This window comes from Passer montanus, unplaced genomic scaffold, assembly GCF_014805655.1.
Source record: "Passer montanus isolate IOZ18808 unplaced genomic scaffold, ASM1480565v1 scaffold3, whole genome shotgun sequence".
Taxonomy (NCBI): domain Eukaryota; kingdom Metazoa; phylum Chordata; class Aves; order Passeriformes; family Passeridae; genus Passer; species Passer montanus.
Genome location: NW_024367707.1, coordinates 19,832,791 through 19,853,303, shown reverse-complemented (window position 1 = coordinate 19,853,303; position 20,513 = coordinate 19,832,791). Strand labels below are relative to the sequence as shown.

The following is a 20,513-nucleotide window of genomic DNA, read 5'->3' as shown; positions in this document are numbered from 1 at the left end:
TTGAACTACAGAAAGTGATTTGCTCTGTGTCACAGTGCAAAAACACACACCAGGGTTAACCAGAGTTCCCTGTCATTTTTTGCAGCGACTGACTCATGTGAGGATTGCTTGGGTCTGATTTAAAAGTCAGCCCTCCTTTGAGCAGGTAGCTGGAGCAAATGACCTTGGAATGTCCCTTACAACCGAGACTATTTATTTATTATTTACTTTACTTTGCAAATGTGGCCATTTACGGTTCAGCCTATGAGGAATAATTGCCAGGTCTCCCCTTTTTCACTCATATCCACATGAGCCTGTGAAACTTCTTCTTTCATAACCAGGTTTATAAAGATACTCGTTGAGATCTTGTGGTTACGTGCTGTACCATACTTTTGGGGAAGGACATGAGCAGGAACATACAGTGTTACCAAATAAATAAAATACTTAGACAGATTGCCTCATTCCTGCAAGTAGGAATTCACTGGCAGAGGAATAGAAGGGAATGAAAGGCACTTGTCCCTCTTCTGATAAGTCTGTGTACTCATTCTAAGGATAAACGATTCTTGAAATGTCCGTGTATAACCCCTGCACCAGGTTACCTGGCTGAAACAGTGAAGGGACTGAACCATGGCCCTGGGAGCTGCAGAGAAAATCCTCTTCAGAAGGAGAGGAAAAGTTTCTACTGTAACTAGAGCTGGCATGAATAAGGATCACAGATGTAAAATATAGAAATCTGAATCTGAACTTTATTCACTTGCTTCCATGCTGCATTTTCTGCTTACTAATTGCTCATAAAGGCTGTGAAGCAGCATAAATTTAATATTAATATAGGTTTCGTTTTCTTTTTTTTTTCTTTTTTTTTTTTTGCAACAATGACTTAGCAGGCTGAAAGGAGCAAACATTGAAACTACTGTAAATTTAGTAGGTCAAGGAAACTTGAGGATTGAACCCTGTGGCCTAGTTTATTGCAGTCCTGACAGAAACTGTACTGTTTATACAGTGAGACTTTTATTCTTCAGAAGTACAGAATGTTGCAGGTTAATTGCAATGAAGTGCTTTTCCCTTCCCCTTCTTGACCAAGGCAACTACTCAGGTCACAGAATTGGAAGCCAGAATTAATGTATGTGAGTAAGAAATGTAAAATAAAGCACATCTAAGCTTTGGCTTTGATTATCATAACAGTAGAAATTTAGTTTGTGAAGAGTTTATTATAATAATGTATATAAAATCTTGCACAAAGACATTGATTTTATATTAAATTTTAACACTATAACCCCACACAATTTTCAAATGAAGGAGACTTCAACTTTTTTTCTCATGTAAATAAATACTCTAAAGAGATACGTGATTCAAACTGAGCAGTGATTAGGTGTGAAATATTACTTATTTGAAGAGCAACAAATCATGTGCAGTTGTATTTCTTGTAGCATTGAACCCACTCCTCAATTGCTTGACACTAATTGAATGAATGCAAAATGTGACTGAAAATAAGTGTTGTCCCTTTAAATTCTAGTGGGTTAGCATGGTAGGTGTTTTAAGTTACAGCTTGCAAGGGTTCTGATTAATCTGGTGACAGATTCTTATCAGACATCCATTTACAGTGTCTCCGTTACCTCAGGTTCCAAAAACAAACCATGTCCAGAGCATGATTCCCTGCTCTCCTTGCTGCAGGGCTTTCCTAAATTACTATAATCATAAAAAAGATTTATTTTAAGAAGGTAATAAATACTACTGTGTGTTTTGTTGTGCCTTTGATGCAGACCTGACAGTCCTAATGCTTCAGGGCACTAAGCTGCTGCTTTGGGACTCTAAAATGGCTGTGGGCCTAGAAATGGCTGTTTTCCAGCCCACCCACTGCTTCTTGCTCTTTTGCATTTGCTGCCCCTGCACTTGCCAGCTCCACTGAGTGTGCCTTTGCCTGGGGTAGCTGTGCTGCACCACACTGCTTACACTTGTGCAGATAAGCACTGTACACACAGGAGAGCTGTCACAGCCCAGGCATCGCTGACATCTTTGTAGCTGTGTCAGTGCAGTGAAGAGCTGCTGTGCCACTGAGTATGAGACTTGTGGCAGGTCAAAGTGTTAAGTGGATTTGAGAAGATTTGTGCATGTACTTTTGTGGTTGATCATCAGAACTGTGTACAAACAGAGGAACCTGGGAGTGTCTGACAGCTTCTGGGCTTGAGTGCATGTCCTGACCAAAAATCCAGGACAAAATCCATGTGTGTGCCAGGTCCTCTCCTGCTTTCTTGCTCAGGCACATGATGTGGGATCTGTTGTAAGTCCCCAGTCTGGGGACCTGTAAGATCAGAACAAGGAGGAAAGCTGTGAAAAGCATAATCAGTTTGTCAGTATTGGCACCTCTGTTATCCTAACCATGTGCTCAAACTAGAAATGTTACCTTAACTTCTGAGTGTTTCAGGGAGAAAGCTTGCATGCTTATGAAATCTACATTATGTCTTCCACAGTGGACCCTGTGTGGTCAGGATGAGCTCTGCTTCCTAGGCAGCATGCTACCTGTGGACCACATTGGATCTTTCTGTTCGGGACCGTGGCGAAATCAGCTGACAGTGAGGAGAGGGCTGACAATTACATCTGTACTAAATATAGATGGGGGTCTGGGATAGCCTTATAGTGAGATTTTCTTCCTTCTTAGTCTTGGAGTTTGCTTAGGTTTGGAGCTATTCTTTGCATTCCAATGGGCATTTTATTTTCTGCTGACTAGATCCTTCTCCATCACCAGGTATAGGTGGGCAAAAATGCAGGGTGAAGGGCAGGGTAGGTGCACTGTTCTGCCTGTATTTGTAAGCCACTATCTGCCCTATCAGACTGCATCTGTCACCATATCACATCTTCTTCCTTGGGTTTTCTTCACTTTGATGTATATTCAGGGTCTCTGCTGCTTGGGAGAGGTCAACAGAGTACACTCTGTCCTCTCCCAGTGTCCGCATGTCCTGCCAGACTTGTCCTGCAGAAGTATTGTTGCCCAGCCACTTTGGGGATGTAGATGTGGTTCCATGTAAGAGAATGAAACTTCTGGACAAAATTAACTTTAATTAATCAAGAGAAATATGTTCAGAGTCTGAACTTCGGGTTGTGACTACAACCTGAGCTGCTGCTACAGACTCTCTCTTGCAAAATGCAAAAAAATTCATTGTATGGAGGTCCTTTTGAAGTTACTACTGCTTCTGAGATTTCTCCTCTGCAAAAATTTTTAATATCCCTTGTTTAGAAGAAAGAACCCAGGCATGTGTGTTCATATTGTCAGTGAGATTTTTCTGAGCTCTGTCCCAGTCTGCCTTTCCATTTACATTCACATTCAGGGATGTTTGAGTGTAGAGATTTCAATATGAAGAAATATCCCCTATGTTAGCAAATACTTATATCTGAAAACCTGGTGTAACTGGAATAAATAACCATAGACAAATTGGCTGTTTACATTCACATTCAGGGATGTTTGGTTCAGAGTGGTTCAGGGATGGGGCTCTTGGATTAGAGGCAGGACATGCTTAGCAGAAGAGTTTCTGCAGTGAAATCTCCACAAGACTTAAGAGATTTCAACAGAAATTTTCAGAGATGCTAGCAAACCTGCCCTCCTGCTCCATGAGAGAGAGAAGTGTAGAGATTTCAGCATGAAGAAATATCCCCTATGTTAGCAAATACTTATATCTGAAAACCTGGTGTAACTGGAATAAATAACCATAGACAAATTGGCTTTCTGTATTCAGAAAGACAATGTAAATATAAATACACCTCTCTTTCTTTGTTTAGATTTAGCCTGCTAAAATCTTTAGCACAGACTTTTATGGGTTTGTCTGAGAACACATACATGGATGTGTATAATGCTTTTCACTGGGCAATCAGAGCAGATGTTGTTGCCCTAGACAGTAGAACCAGGAACGACAGCTGTTTCACAATGTATCTTGCCTTAGTTGTCCTCCCTGATAATTATTAGTCAGCTCAGACTGTCTTCCCTGCTGAGACACCACCTTGGAGTTATCCTCCAGCCAGCTCTGCTAACTACCCTTAAACTTGTACATGTGTAGCTGAGTGGTCCTCAGCCATCCCTGTACTGTGGTACATACTGAGCCATACTGAGCAAGTGATGTACAACCATGTTTTTCCCCCTTGCCTTTCCCAAGAATTAACAAACTCTGTTGGCTAACACAGAAAATAGACTTGTGAATGCATTTACAGTAAGCTCTTCATTTTCTCTCATGTATCAGCTGAGATGCCCATTTCATTAATTTGTAGATGCTTTAAATGTGCAGCAGCATCAGTTTGATTTCTGGTGGTGTTTTTCTGCTATTCAGCCCTATGTGCAGGCCTAAACTGGTGAAGGATGACAAATTGTCTGTAGCCTTGCTGCTTACTTTGCTTGGAAAGAGGAGCTGGCTACTGTCACTGCCATTGAGGTTGGACAGCTGCTGGTAGGGAACGAGGGAAGTCCTGCCCTGCCCCAGGATATGCAGTTTCCACCCTGTCTGATGTCCCTCAGCAGCAAGAGATGCAGCAACTCCTGTTTTCCAAGGCTGTCCCTGTCTCTCCTGATCTCTGCCCCTTTTCAAAACAGAGCTGGAGTGACTCCTGCACAGATCATGTGCAGTTAGTATGTGAAAAAACTCTCCATACACTGGTGTCTGCTCAGAAAACTTCCCATTACAGAAAAAAAAAAATTATGCCCAAAATTGTAGGTTCACCAAGTCTGTAAATTTGAGATTGGCTATGGAATAAGTTATGCTTTGCATTTTAAAGAGAACTGTGGAAAATGAATAATATTACATAGATATATGAGAGGCTAAAAAAAAAAAAAAGCAAATGAAATATGGGATAATGTTTACCTTTCAGGATTACAGCTTGTGCCATGACCATGAATAAATACGTGGAGGAAAATGTTTCTCAGAAATCCTACACAACGATAAAATATTTCATGAAGATGCTGAGCAGTGTCAGTGAGACTTTAATCTTCATCTTCATGGGTGTGTCTACAGTTGGGAAGAACCACGAGTGGAACTGGGCCTTTGTTAGCTTCACCCTCCTCTTCTGTTTAATCTGGAGGGCACTGGGTAAGCAAGTCTCTGACTATGGGTCAGTATTCTTTGCAAGTGAAATGTTTTATCTCTTGTCAAGTAGAAAATGCCAGACAGATACCCATCAGTTTGTGGAATGGTTTTTGTATTAGTACCATGCCCTATATCACAGGGTCAGCTTCCACCTTTCCCTAAAACGGATCCTAAAAATCGTAAAAGTTTTTCCCTGATCCTACTCACCTAAAGTGAGAGGCAGTCTGCTTTATTAATCACAATACATGTACTTAAGTAAACATTTATTTGCAAATAACCACATTTTGGTAAAAATAATTAGCAATCATTCAGGAATTAAAAAGGTTTTGGGGTTTTTTTGCTTGTTTGTTAGTTTGTAGGATTTTTTGCTTTGTTTTTGTTTCGTTTATAATTTATGTTCACTAGCTTTGGGATTTTCACAGTCCTTGACAGCAATGGTATGTAAATGCTGTAATTGAAGTGTAAAGAAAAACTCCTGTAAGAAACTGATCCCTCCTAAATTTACAGTACAAGCTCTTTCTTTCACCTAGAGAGCTAGGTTCAGGGCAGGCTGGTAGGTGTTAAATCTGCTCCTCTCCCCAGCTTCATCTCTAATGATTCAGTCCCTGAATGTGTATGGGTGGGTCATGCTCAAATCTGCACCCTACATTAATCCAGCTCTCAAGTCTAAGCTCTTCCAGAGCAGAAACCTGGACTATTTTCCTACTGCACCTGCCACCCCACAATCAATACTTTATGCTGAAAAGCAGACCAACAGCCTGATTGCCACCCAGCTCTTGCCCCCTATGCTTGCTTCCTTCACCTATCTTTATTCCTTTAATCCAGTCTGCCACATCCCTGGAAACTTTTTCCAAAAGATGCAGCAGAAGTAACTGGTGTGTTGTCCCCCCATCCCAGTCCTGCATCCTTCATGTCTGTGTGAGTAAAATTGAGTGAACAGGAGTTTGCAGCATTCAAAGCACAGATTGATGGTGGAGGCAAACCAGTTTTCAAAATTACCTCAAATGCAGTGAAAAAGCAATAGGAGTTTTGGTCAAAACTGACGCAGAGAATTATTGCTGTTATAGAGGTGTAGTCTAGCAGGTAGCTGTCTTGTGGAGATCTATTAGCTGCTTCAGGTCCTAAATCCAGCTGACTTGAGGTGTTTAGCTCACTAAATATGTTCAAAATTATGTTCATAAGGCATTTTAATTTAATATTAAAGCTGTTAAGTAATGCTTCATTTCATCAATAATATATATTGAAGAAGTAAATAGAAGTATTTTTAAACAAATATTAGCATCATGGGCTAGTTCTGAAGATCCCTTTTTTTCCCCTCCTCTCTGTATTTCTGTTTTTTTCCCTCAGGTGTTTTTGTTCTGACTCAGATCATTAATGTATTCCGGACAATACCTCTCACTTTTAAGGACCAATTTATTATCGCCTATGGAGGTCTCCGAGGAGCAATTTGTTTTTCACTTGTATTTCTGCTTCCTCCTGCTGTGTTTCCCAGGAAGAAATTGTTCATCACTGCTGTTATCGTGGTGATATTCTTTACCGTTTTCATTCAGGTACTATCTTTCTTCTCCTGAACTTCTTCTTTCTCAGACAGGTTGTAAAGAAGTACCTCTAATGGGTAGAAAATTAAATTTTCTAACTTAATGACTGTAAGGAACATACTTGAAGGTACTTGCCATAGTCATAGTAGAAAAAATGCTATGCATACCACAGGCAGGTAGCAAAAGTATGCCAGATATTAAGTACTTATGCTACCATGTAAGTAGTACTAAGTATTTAAGACTAGTGAGGTTGGAGTAGAGACAAAAGATAATCTGGGCACAGCTTCAGTGCTAATTCCTTTTTCTAGAATGTTTAAATTTGTGTGTTCACTCAGAAGTTCAGTGTTGGACATAGTGCACAATGAGCTAAAGACACTGAGGGCCCAGGCAGATGGAATGGAGTCCGGGTGTTAGGAAGTGATGCTGCAAACCAGCTGGACAGCCCTAAGAAAGCACCAGGTGTGTGTCAGGACATGAAGAACTTGTCTCTGATGGCCACCTGGCCATGGAGACCTGGTCAAGGGTGAGCAAGAGACTGAAACCTACAAAATGTAGAGGAGGCCAAGCCCATCAGATAAACACATCAGACTGGTAATTATCCAGAGCAGTGAGAGAGATGTGAGTGGCTATTAATGAAATATCAGATCTGTGGAAAAAAATATAAAATTTTGTTTCTCTGCCTTTTACATGGAAAAAGGTGCTGAGGGAAGCAAGTATCTGTGCTCATGCTTGGGCAAAGGGGCAAGGTGGAGGTCAGTTAGTTGACTTTAGCTGTGAAAACTAATTTTGAAGGACAGAATAATTTAAAATATGAAGATAAATGGAATATGCTGTGAGATGCAACATGATTTATCAAAGAAAAACCTGGTATTATTCTTTCATAAGGCAATTTATTTTCTTGATTAATCTCATTTAACTGGGCTATTGTAAAATCTTTGGGGAGGGGGCTACAGAGGGGATTGCTAATGTAATTACTCATTAAACTGAGGTTTAGATTGACATTAGGATGACTGTAAAATGAATGAAAAAGGAGCTTACAGTTCCTCCTTTAAATAGAAATAGAAGCAAATTGTCCTTTGGGTCAGAAAGGATCTCTGGGGGTCTCTAGTCCAATCCCATGCTCAAAGCAAGGCAACCCTCAAGTTAGATGATGTTCCTCAGGGCCATGTCAAGCTGAGTTCTGAATATATTGATGGATGGAGGTACCCCAGCCTCTCTGGGCACCTGCTTAAGTGTTCAACCACCCTGGCCAGATAATAGGCTGATATTATTAAAGGAATTCCTCAAGGATAAGGTAATACTCTTGTTAACTGACCATGGCACATAGATGTAGGAGTTTTTGTTGCTGATGTTTCTTGATGACAGATTTTGAAAAGTGTTCTCAGGGTGACAGTGAGATACAGTATCCTGTGGAAAGAACTGAGGGCCAGTGTGAAAGGAACAGAATGAAACTGAGCAGTAATGTGTGCAAACGTGTCCTTGCAAGGACTTTCTTACTGGAATTTCTCTTGTGAAATGGGAACCTTTGATCTGGAAAAAAAAAAGGGAAAAAGATGCAGGTGTACTAGCTGGTAGTGGGGTAGATTTTAAGGCAGTGATACAGTGGGGACAGAAGAAAGGCAAATGTGATCTTAGGACACACTGAGACAGGTATTTTCATTAGAGCATAGTGGCACATTCTGGAGTGATCAGGGGACTGGTAAGCATGTCATGGGAAAGGAGACCAGGATGCCTTGGCCTTAGCAAGATGAAGGAGAAGAGGGACTATAATTACTGTTTATACGAGGGAGTGAACACTGTTTAAACTAAAGAGACAAATGTTGGCACAAGAACAAAGTGGTACACAGTGACCATGATGCAATTAAGAAGCAGCTTTCTAATTATCAGAACAATAAGGTTCAAGATGAGTGTTCCATTATGAGCAATGGGGCAAAGAAACCTAACTACTTTTAAAATAAAGCTTGATTCATTTACGAAAAGAAATGTGACCTGGGTGTCTGGGATAGGAGGGACTGATCTCAACACCACAGGAGATTCATTCCTCTCCCCTGTGCCAGTGTGTCTGTACAAGTAAACAAATTATCTTAATTCTTCCACAAATACTTGTTGAAAACCATTATATCATTCAGGGAATAGCCAAAACTTTCTGTTCTTTCTCTGAGAATGGTCAGGCAAGGATACATATTTACAAAAAAACATAGTTTCATGATCTTAGATACCAATAATAATATTGTTTACATATCTTTGAATACCTCTTTTGGACTCAAACACTGAAAAAGAGGACTTCACATGTTCATTTCAAAATTACAGGGAATCAATTTATTAATTAATGTTTTTCTAACACATAGCAAAACTGAAAAAAAAAAAGTTTAAAATTATTATGGGTGGGATAGGTGATGTATTCCTGATAGTTTCTGTTAGGTTGACCCTCTTGGAGCTCTCTGTTTAGGGTGCCCTTTTTTCCTCTGTTGCATTAATGGAGTCTGAGCTGACAAGGACTTCATAGCTAAGTGCAAAACCTGCTAATCAAAAGAATTAATGCACTTTTATAATTATTGTACTCTATTTTTCTTCACAGGGAATAACAATTCGCCCACTCGTGGAGTTTCTTGATGTCAAAAGGTCAAATAAAAAGCAGCCTGCTGTCAGTGAAGAGATTTATAACAGGGTATGTTGCAGCTTCAGTATCATAGGTGAAACCCTTGTATAGATGAAATTTCTAATCACATCCAGGCGGACAAGCATTCAGCATTGAGCATCAGTATTATGGAGAGGGTGTTCTAGATTTCTTTTTGATAGCTGTTATAAGCACAATAATTGTAAAGCTTATATTTAACTTCAGACAAGCATTCAGCATTCAGCATCAGTATTATGTTCTAGATTTCTTTTTGATAGCTGTTATAAGCACAATAATTGTAAAGCTTATATTTAACTTCTGGCAATTACCGAAATTACTGTTACGTATCCTTTTTTTGGAATCTCTCACTTTCTTAATTGTTCAGATCTAGAAGTAAATTAACTTTCTGTAGTTTATTTCACACATGAGATACATGTTATTTTATAATTCAGCTACACCAGGAAACCTTTGGCTTTATTTAATTACATTATACTGTATTTGATTTAATCTAATTAAACAAATGCAAACTTCTCTTAAACACACTCTTAAACTTACTAAATTCTTACACCATCAGCCTTTTTATGGATATATGTTTGGTACATGTGTGTCTCCAATTGTTGCAGATTATTAGCCATGCATCTTCTTGAATGTATTTCTCCTTGCAGAATACCTGAAGCAAGTGGTTTGAAATTTCAAAAGGGAGGAATAGTAAGGGCCACATTTGGGAAATAAGCCAATCTAGGCATCTAAAAGTCTGTCCTTTTAGAGCTTATCCTTTGGACATGTCTACCACAGTTTTTCTCTGAGACTGAGAGACCCCTATGATGGTTTCTGAATTAAAAGGAAACATGCTGCCTCTGGGATCCAGTGAAACCTTAGCTGAACTGATTCAGTTTTCCTAATTGATAATAGACTCAGGGAGAGCGTGTTTCTAATATTAGGTGGACAGGGTGTTTTAAGATGATACAAATTCCTAAAATAGGATCTCAGGACCTAATGCTGTCTGTGCATCTTGAGGGGCTGGTGCTGATGTAGGGAGCTTCTGTCCACTGAGATTCTCTTCTCCACAAAGTCATGCTTGCCTCACTGTCAGGCCTGGGGAAGTTCCAGGCATAACAGTGAGTGGTTAGGGAATTTCAAGTAAGTGAAAATATAGGAAAAGCCTTTAGTTTCAGGCAGGAGCTGAGCAAGATTGACACTGAGGGAATTAGCAACTAACTTCTGTCCTTTTGTGGCTGTGAACTAAGGAAGATTTAGGGGGAAAGAAACAGGTTCTGTCTTTGAGCTTGGTTTGGACTGCTTTTGGTAGGACTGAAGCATTGTCCTGAGTTGTGACTAGATGTTTCTGTTTTAAAGTTAGTTGAAAACTAATAAGGTCTAAAGATAAGGCAAGTGATGTCTATACGTTTATGTAATGAACCAATGTTTTCCTTTAGTTCTTTGACCACGTGAAGACTGGAATTGAAGATGTGTGTGGACACTGGGGTCACAACTTTTGGAGAGATAAGTAAGAATGGCATTTGAAGCTCTTTGTTAAACAGGAGAGGTTGAAATGGCTCTGCAGCAACAAACAAAGACTGTTGGGCATCAAATTTCATTTTCAGCATTTATTCTTGAAAGCATATGGTTGTTTTTAGAACATGTGGGTTTCAAAGGGAAAGTAGGAAAACAATGTCTTTTACTAAACCACAAGCAAGTACAACAGAATCTCCAGCTGGGAAGAAAGGCAGCCCTCTGATCCCAGGGTGAAGGATGGTACCTTCTGAGGGTGCATGATTCTGACTGTTGCAAAGCATTTCCTGTATGTCTGCTGAGCCTTTTTTCCCACCCAGCTGTCCTCCTGCAAGCTGTATTTCTTAGGGCAGTTAAGTGATGGGTTAGTTTCCTATTTGATGGTAAACATACAAAAGCTAGTGGATTTCCTCTAGAAAGATCAAGGCAGCAGCTGGCATGAGACACATGACAGATCCTAATGGCAGGCAGCTCCACAGCTCTTGATGGTATTCCTTAAGGTTAGTATCAGTTAAGAGGATTACCTCCGGCAATACCTGAATAATTCATATTTTTACTTTATCTGTGGAATCATCATCATCATCATTAGGTTGGCTCCAATTCCTTTTACATCCAAATTCTTTAGACCCAAAGCATGGGCACTGCTTACTACCCTCTAGTCTCTGCTCCAAGAAGAATTTAAGTGTTTTATATATACTTATATAAAAAAGTATTTTATATAAAGAGATAATAGCACCAGCAGGAATGGCTGAGGCGAGCCCTCTTCAAATAAAAATTGACACAGGGTGGACACAGTGTCCAGAATTGACTGGGGGTGACACAGGACACTTCCCTGACAGATGAGTGACAGGGATACAACTTTTCTTTACTTAGCCTGGTTCTCCTCCAGTCTGTGTGAGATCTTTAATGAAAAGATTGCACAGCTAAGGAGAGTCCCGCTTCTTCATGACCTTCACACCCACAATTCAAGAATAATTTCAGAATGTCTGGAGGGCAAAATATTTTCTGACAAACAAAATCAACACCAGCTGTAATCAATATTTTTTCACTAAGCAACCAAGAGGGTGCAGTTGCTTTAGAGAAAGGAACAACTTCTAAAGTTTTAAAAAAGCAAGCTAAAATTTCAAAGAAAAAGCACTTGATGCAAATTTTGGCCTTTTATTTGTTATTACAGTAAATATTTAATGTTCTCTTTGTCTTGATGAAAACAGAGAATTAAAAATAATATTTTCTAATAAGAGAATACCTAAAAGTTTAAAGTTGCCTCTAGGGAGACATTAACATATTAATCTATCTAACCTATTAAGACTATCTATCTGAAGTAAAGTTGAAATTGACCCTTTCTTAGGTTACTCAGCATTAGGTTGTTAACATGAACAGACACATTTCCAGACAATAAAGTCCTTTAAAATTTTATTCATTGCAATATATTGGCTTTCCTTAACTATGCACAGTAAGAATTAACTGGTTGGACTGGTTTGTACAGGTTTAAAAAGTTCGACAATAAATACCTGCGAAGACTTCTAATCCGTGAGAACCAGCCCAAATCCAGCATTGTTTCTTTATACAAGAAGCTAGAGATCAAGCATGCCATTGAGATGGCAGAGAGTGGAATGATAAGCAAGGTCCCATCGTCGGTGTCTCTCAGGTAAGCAAACGATGCCAGCACGGCCAAGCAGCTCAGCTGGGTCACACAGTTTATTCCACAGCCCGGGCTGTAGGCAGGATAATCACTTTGACTGAGGGTACTTTGTGTCCTAATGTCACCAGAAGAGTAAGAGGGTGTGAAACAAGAGCCTTTTGCCTGTAGCTGCAGGTGAAGTGCTGTGTTCTTCCGGCGTGTGTCATTTCACTGGGACAGCTGCTCCCTGGAACATCCATCTGCCGTGTAGAGCGGAGATGGACTTGAACACGTGCCTGCCTGCCTGCTGAGAATAGCTACAAGGGAAGCCTGAGGGGCATTTTGAATAGTACCTAAATACAGTGGACAAATTACTGTCATTTTGATCACATTCCATTTTGATCACAGATGCAAATGAAATCAAGATTTCATTTCTACATGTTATATTTTCACCTACTACTTGGTTGTTTTGAAATGTTGCTTCCACCTCTAACAAAGGAAATAATTCAAATGTCATTCCTGACCATAAAAATAAAAATATTCTCTCTCTCTCCCTCTCCCCTATTTTCCTTTTTTTCATTCTGCTGCAGTGACTATCATGAAGGCAAGATAAAGCCCCTTTCTCCCACTGAAATGGAAAACATGCGAGAAATATTAACAAAGAATCTCTACCAAATACGACACCGAGTAAGGATGAACTTTTGCCTACATAAATATCCCATTGCTCTTGTGATATACTGATTATCTTCTTAACACATCTTTGAGCTAGTACATCTGCTCTATCATACAATAACAAATAATGCTCTTATTTACCTCTGCTGCCTTGAATCCATATGCTGTCATATGTAGAGTAGCATATTCACATTCCTTTGTGTAAATACTTACTTGATCTTATACTATTGATAAGGCTTAATGTTTTTGTCTTATTACCTCTGATGCAACCACAGTTTTAAAGGAGGATCATAGGTGCCAATTCAACCCAACATTGTCTACTTGTATCAGTATATTGGTAACTTCATAATATGGGATTAGATTTCCTATTTGCCTCCAGTTGTAAAGTTGTTTGTATTAAGATCAGAGATGATGAACTGGAAAAATAGTGAAATAAAAGCAAAAGGACATTTCACATTTGTCCTCATGTGGCCAAGTAGTTTGAATGCCTGAGCCCTTGGAAAACATTCAAAAATTGAGCAAGCTTCAGCTTGCTGGAGGTAAAAATACTTCCCTCTAGGGGACTCATCACTTTCAAATGTGTCCTCTACTGACATACTGACCAAGCTACTACAGTGTGGGAGTAAACATGGTATTAAGCCAACTTCTTCCATTTTGTCTTTCATTATAAATATCAGCAGGTTAAAAAAATGAACCAAAACCAACAAAAAACCTAGGTGGTTGTGAAGCTGATGAATAAAAACATTCTTGGCATAATTATTGTTCTTAATCATCTGCAATACGATCTTATTCACAAGGATTTATGATGCTTATTAAAGCAAAAAGCCTGCTTTTCCCCTGTTCATATAGTCCAACACATTTGACATCATGATTTCCAGGCTGTGATCACTGCTTTTCCATTTCAGACAATGTCCTACAACCGACATAGCCTGGCTGCAGATGCAAGTGAGAAGCAGGCCAAAGAAATTCTGATCCGTCGTCGGCACAGCCTTCGGGAGAGCCTGAGGAAAACAAACAGCCTGTCAAGGGAAAGACCGGTACTTGCATTTTGTGGTGTTTTTTGTTGGTTTTTTTTTGTCTGTTTTTTTAAATTTTAATTTTTATTGAAAGCAGCTCTTTGTAGCTAACTGTCATGCAGAAAAAGCAGTCTTCTGACATGCAGGGAAAAATCCTGAATTTGGAAGACAACTGCACATGTAATATCACACTTACACCTTGAGTTGCACCCATGAGCCCCTTAATTTGTGTTGACACCTTCAGCAAGGCTTCAGTCTTGTAGAATGTGATCTGGGAGTGGGATCTGCTGCCATATTTTTACCTCAGAGAAACTGGACAGGCTCCGTGCACAATGTAGGTATTCTCTATCAGTATTTTGATGAAGTGTGGATGATTAAAGGTTAAAAATGACTTTGAGATAGAAAAGCTACTTAAGCTCCAAAATATAGGAGAGGACTTTTGACCACATCAGTCAGAGCAAGCTCTTCACTTGAAAAATATTATATGCTCTTTAGTATTCATAAAACGTAGTCAGGCCTTCAGATTTTGACACTGGTTAGGAAAACTCGTTCCACTTACAAGGATTGCTGTGGCATGATAATATTTGGGTCTATAAGGCAATCTTGCAGTTGTAAACTTCCAGCCATATTGGAATGGAGAACACTAATAGGCAGGAAAACGGATCCTTTGGGTCATATCAGGAATCAAGGAAATTATCTATCCTGTGAATATGTATTTTCACGTTACAGAAATATTTAGTGACTGTTGTCTTCATTCATACAGTTGTCCTTCAGCAGTTGAGGCTGGAATAATGTTTCCAAAAGGATGATAATGTCTCATAGGTGATCATTACCAGAACTACTGGGGTGTTAATTGTAACAACAAGACTGTTCCTGAATGATTTTTTTTCTTCTCAACCACAGTTACACATGTTATCTTTTTCATACAATTAAATTATTTACTGTGTGGAATAGTGAGGAGACTCAGCAGGACTTTGGGGGCAGGGAAAGAAAAAGGATGTCTGATAACTTTTTAAAACACAGTGGCTATAATTTTTAGAATAATTATCCTTGGATAAATCCTCCACAGAGGGAAGAAGAGAAAGACGAAAGGAATAAAAATCCAAAGAGGAAAAATCTCTAATGGAAATACATTTCCTTTCAGGGTCCCTTTGGTTCTGCCACAAGTAATGATATTAGCATAGGAGAGCTGATAGACTGTAAAGATTTTAAAAATCTTTGTAGCAAATGTAAGAAAGGATGTCCTTGAGAAACTTTTGAATTAAAAAAAAAAGGCAACTTGTCCTGGAAAGTACCTCTCGTGTTCCAGAAGTGTGCAGTGTGGTCTGTTCCCAGAGCCTTTAAATCTTAGTCTGGGGAAAACAAGAATTTTATGCCCTGAACTGGTAAATGATCATGCTGGTGCCTAACTTCCTCATCAACTTCAGTGTGACTAGTCAACTGTATAAAGTCATTTATATGTATAAAGCACTTGCAGGATCAGAATGCAGATTGGTTCTTGAGCCCAAGCTACAGTCTCACCAGATTTTTGCAGCTAATAAAAAGTTTTAAACAAGTTTTAAGCTGCATGAAGTGCCATGCTTGCAGCATTTACCTTCCTTAGGAAAGCCTGTGCAGGCAAGGTTGAGGTTAGAGACAATACATTTATTAACTCTGATCTCAGAGGGCATTTCACTAGGTTTTCATTTGATTAAACTGCTTGAGATTATTCAGTCTTTACCTTAGTTAGCACAGTCTTCAGCCAGCAATCAGCACTGAATGTGTAGTAAAAGATCACATATTAGCTAATTCAAAACTACTCTCAAGCCCTTTAGCTACAGAAATGTGTTCAAGCCTCAGTTGTGTATCTTAACATGGCATTATGCAGGTACACTAGGCTGCAGTGACTTAAAATGTTTTGGTTTTCTTTGCATGCAGGCTGCAGCAAATACAAAAAGATTCCTTTCACTTCCTAAGAACACTAAACTCCCAGAGAAACTACGAGTGAGAAATAAAACATCTTCCAGAGGTAATGAATTTTTTCTTCTTTTCTCTTACTGTGCTGCAGTCATTTTGCTTACATAGAAGGGAGGTTTTTCCAGGGATGCTGTAGAGAAATAAGCAAACTAGAGCATTTAAAACAGTGTGTCCTAAAGCAGAAATGTGAGTGTAGAGAAATGCCCTGGACAGGAGGGTTTTGTGGGGCTTTCTCACTTCCTATCCCATACTGGCGTTGTCCTCCCAGCACATCTCCTCATGTCAGCAAGCACCTGCCTCCTGCACTTCTGCACCAGGAACACTGCCATGGCTCATTCTTCTCATCTTTATTCCATAATCCAGATATCCCTCCTGGATTATGAGCGTATTTGGTTCTTTTCTCTCTGGGGTCAGGGTAGAGGACACTGCTCTGAGAAGCAAACCAGAGAGGGAAATGAGGACATTAGATCTAGTTTATTGTTCTCATGAAGAACTCAAAATGCTGTGGTTTACAAGATTAATTTTTTTCCTCTGCCTAAACTCACAAATGATTTATTTTGTAGTTCTTGAGTTTTAACAAAAAAAAATTTTAAAATCTGTTGGAGCACAATATTTGATGTGAAAACTTTGCCCAATTCTATATATTACTTTTGAAACTGGTTTCATTACTATGCTTATGTCATACTTGGGAGCATTTTCTTTCATGACAAGCTGTCATAAGGATCTCTTGCTGGAAAGAAGAAACCTGTGCAGAGTTTCTAAAATTTCCCGACATCCACCCCAATTAGTTTTTCACTATTCCCAATTAATTTAACAAAAGACTGTATTTTTGTCTGCTAATAATGATATTGTTGCTCTCCTGAGTGTAGGATGCCTTTTATTCTGTAGTTAGTCTGCAGAGGTCACCTACTGTCACCTAGAATTAAAGAGAAAATATGCCTCCAGATTATTCAATTGTCAAAAAATATATTATTTGACATACTTAGAAGGGAAAAAGCCTGAAAACACAGTCTGATGAAGACCTCCCTTGATATATAATTATCTGGGTGAATGGACAATTACATGGTGATATATTTTGTTGACCCCTTCCTCACCTTTTTAAAAAGAAATGACATGAATGCTACTAATCTAATTTGTTCTTATGACAGTTGCACAGTTATTTACTTTGATATATTTAAAACATCATATCTGATTTAAGTCTAAGAACAAATCTGAGGCATTCATAAACTATTGTTAAAATTATTAACAAATGACTCAAGTGTGCAAGTTTTGATGAAGATGTTAATTCTTTTTAAAGAAGTTTGCTGGGGAAAAATATATGCACATGTGCACATCCAGACTATCTCCAGCTTGGTTTACCTGAAAGTGATCATTTAAGGGCATTCCCTAAGCAATGATGCCACCTTTCCCTAGAGCATATTCTACCCTTCTGTGAGTGGGAGGAAGAGTCTGCAGCACTTGCAACCTATAAGATTTGCCCTGTTGATTCTGTTTCATGTCTTACATTCAGTCTTATTAAGGATGAGATATTTCCACCCATCTGTACATTGACCTTGAGAGATCCTTTGCCTGGTAAGAGTGTTAATGCTCCTTTTCCAAAGTCAAGTTTCTAGAGCTCCTGTACATGCTGTGCTCTGGAAATGCCTCTTGGTTTAGATTTCATGAGATGTGAGGCTGAGAGATCTAATTTTGGTATCCTGTTTGGATGTAAGCAGGGACTAGACCCTAAGTTCAGAGAGAAGCAGTTTTTTCCTATCCAAAAAACTGGAAATTTCCCAGAAATGGGGAAATGTCACTTCAATCAAGGGAGCACTTGGCAATCAAGGAACAGCTGTGTGAGGCCTTTCTAAAAATCACACTTTTGATTTTTTAAAGTCAAATCTATCCCCTACTTTGGCAGAATTAAGAGGCTGTTACTGGGTCTGATCAGAAAGCACTGAATATAGAAAAATATGGGGAAACTTTATTCTATGGCTGCAAGGGCTCAATGTGCTGTTACTCAAATATTCCTGAAACATTTATATTCTACACCTAAAACTATACTTCTGTTTTCAATTAACAGTGGGTGACAGCAGTGACTCTGAGTTGGATGCTGCTACCACAGTGCTCAATCTAAGGCCCAGAGCAGGGAAAATCTTGAGAGACCAGAGACTGAGACAACAGAGGCCACTACCTGAGTTTAGGGTGGAGTGGAAGAACGAGGTTGACGGGAGCCAGGATGGACGAGGAGAGCAGCAGGAGCCAAGCACCTTGCCTCAGCCATCCATTGGGTTCAGGCAGCCACTGCTGACGAGACCAAGATTTGGCACTTTGAGCAGGGAAGATTTGACTGCAGACCATGGGCCAGCAAGACCTATGCCACCACCACGGTTAGTTAGGCAGGCATCGCAAGGGGACAGGCAGAGAAATAAGCCTGAGAACCAGCTGTACTGAACATAGCCAAAGGAGAACTATTGATAATAAACCATGGACATATTGAATTAGGATTCTAAATGATCTGATCAGACTATGGGATCCATTAAAATAACACAACAAGCCTCCATCTGGGTCTAACCACTTCCATTTGAGTTAAGTCAACTCCATTAACTAAGTGAAAGGAATACTGCAGCAATTGCAAAGTTAAAGATACAAAACCAAAATATATCTCTTTTACAAATAACTTATGGCAATGCTTTAATTTAATCACATTATTTCCACTGTTAAAATAGTATGGAAATGTGCCTTATCACATCATCTCTCACGGAACCAAGTCACGAAGGTTCAATACCCAGTTTTCTATTGAAGTCATTGTTGAAAGCCCAGTGATGAATAGATTCTTAAGAAATACCCCCAAACTTGTGTATCATTTCAGATTTTATTTATAATCAATAATACTTGTTTTAACCAGAGCTTCAACATGAATACCACTGAAAATTGCACAATGCACCTATCATATAGACTTCTAAAGAAGAATAAATATATTCCTGAAACCTAGTTTGCTTGAAGACCTCTGATGCAGAAAAAGAGGAAGAAGAGAAGAAACAAGCTAGGGGAATTGCAAATAAGGCTTATAAAAAGGACTTGCAACAAAGACCTGAATATCTTGAATTTTTACTTTCTGAATTTTTGGCAATATGTTACCTTTGAAAGGTAATAAGGATCACCAAAGAAAAACTGAATTACCTTGGCTTTCACTTATGTCAGCAAGAACTGAGAGCACTTAGCAGGACATCAGAAGGCCTAAAACCAAAAAACTTCAAGTGGATAAATAATGTTTTGAATCAAAATTGCTTTTTTGCACCTTAGTTACTTGGTTGCAATGTAATGCAAACACAGCAGTAGAATAGTTGCAGAGCACTGCACGTAGACAAAGCGAGCAGTCTCCTGTTTGAGTCAGGGACCACTGAGACTCCAAAAAGCTCATGCTTGTGACCCTGGTTAATTTGTTTTACTTTTTGTTTCCTCATCTGTAAGAGGGGAAAGGTAATCTTTTCTTTGTCTGAGCTATGCACTCCAAGGAACAAAAATGTTCCATCTAATTTGTTTTTATAGAAAAGTAGCACAGTGGGGTTCTGGAATCAGCTGAAGTCACTGTGCACCTTAAAACAATGGACTTCTTGATCCTAGCATCAATGGCTGCCATTTGAGGGCATATGGGAAGCATTAAAATAAATGATACGCAACTGTAGCTCTCAGGAATTTGCACTTTCTGTCCCACATAATCTAAGTACTGAGCTTGCTTTAGCACAGATACACATTTCAGTACAATGCAGAAATAATTTTCTTTCTACTTGTTACAAAATTGATAACTTTCATTGAAGAATGTACACTGTGAAATCATAACTTTTCTCTTTCATTAGCACATTTCTAAATCTGTGGGCAATAAGATTAAGTTTTTTTTTAATTTAAGCTTGTTTTGAAAGAACTATTAAAAATCAGAGTTTTCTTTTAAAACCACAAAGTAGATTTCTTTCAAATGTTCATGGGTGGGGGGTTGATAAGTGGGGATGTAAGACTTTCCTTCTTCTAACAGCATTTCCAAAATACTTATTTCATGTATGTATTTGAAATATAAAACCTTCCCAAACTCTTTCCTTAGGTCCTTTAGTCCTTTTCCTCTGTTCAAGCTCTAGAAAATTCTGCTGTGTGGCAAATGCAAAGTCTAAGCTGCAGAGGAATGGTTCTGTGAACCCTATAATCCTCAGTCAGATGTTCATGGCTATTCTCAACAAATGATTATTGTGGAAATCAATACTTAGCTGTCCTCTAATGATCATCTCCTGTTTGGAAATAAACTTAGGTTCAAGCAAAGCCAGTAAGTTTTAAAAACAAATTTAAATTTGTCTTTCAACAGGAAAGTACTTTCATCTGTAAAATTGTCAGGGAATGCTATGTTACTGCGTTATTTGGATCATGTTTGAATAAGAAAAAAGCCTCGAGGTTTGATTTCAGTTTTGAGACAACATCCTCCTTACAAATCAGATTGTTTAAATTATCTGTTTTATATCAGGCCGATCTGAAAACTGACCAAATCAATAAATGTGGAATGTTGCACATCAA

General features: G+C 38.9%; 1 protein-coding gene across 1 annotated transcript in view; it reads left to right on the top strand.

Annotated features, from left to right (window-relative positions):
- The window catches only part of SLC9A2 (solute carrier family 9 member A2), a 34,229-nt gene extending 13,716 nt beyond the window's left edge, over positions 1–20,513 (top strand). The window contains exons 4-12 of the mRNA XM_039714515.1: positions 4,828–5,045; positions 6,390–6,592; positions 9,159–9,248; positions 10,634–10,704; positions 12,196–12,357; positions 12,921–13,017; positions 13,908–14,039; positions 15,936–16,026; positions 18,037–20,513. Coding sequence (XP_039570449.1) covers positions 4,828–5,045; positions 6,390–6,592; positions 9,159–9,248; positions 10,634–10,704; positions 12,196–12,357; positions 12,921–13,017; positions 13,908–14,039; positions 15,936–16,026; positions 18,037–18,407 — 1,435 coding nt within the window. The 3' untranslated portion in view covers positions 18,408–20,513. The remainder of the gene's footprint in view (positions 1–4,827; positions 5,046–6,389; positions 6,593–9,158; positions 9,249–10,633; positions 10,705–12,195; positions 12,358–12,920; positions 13,018–13,907; positions 14,040–15,935; positions 16,027–18,036) is intronic.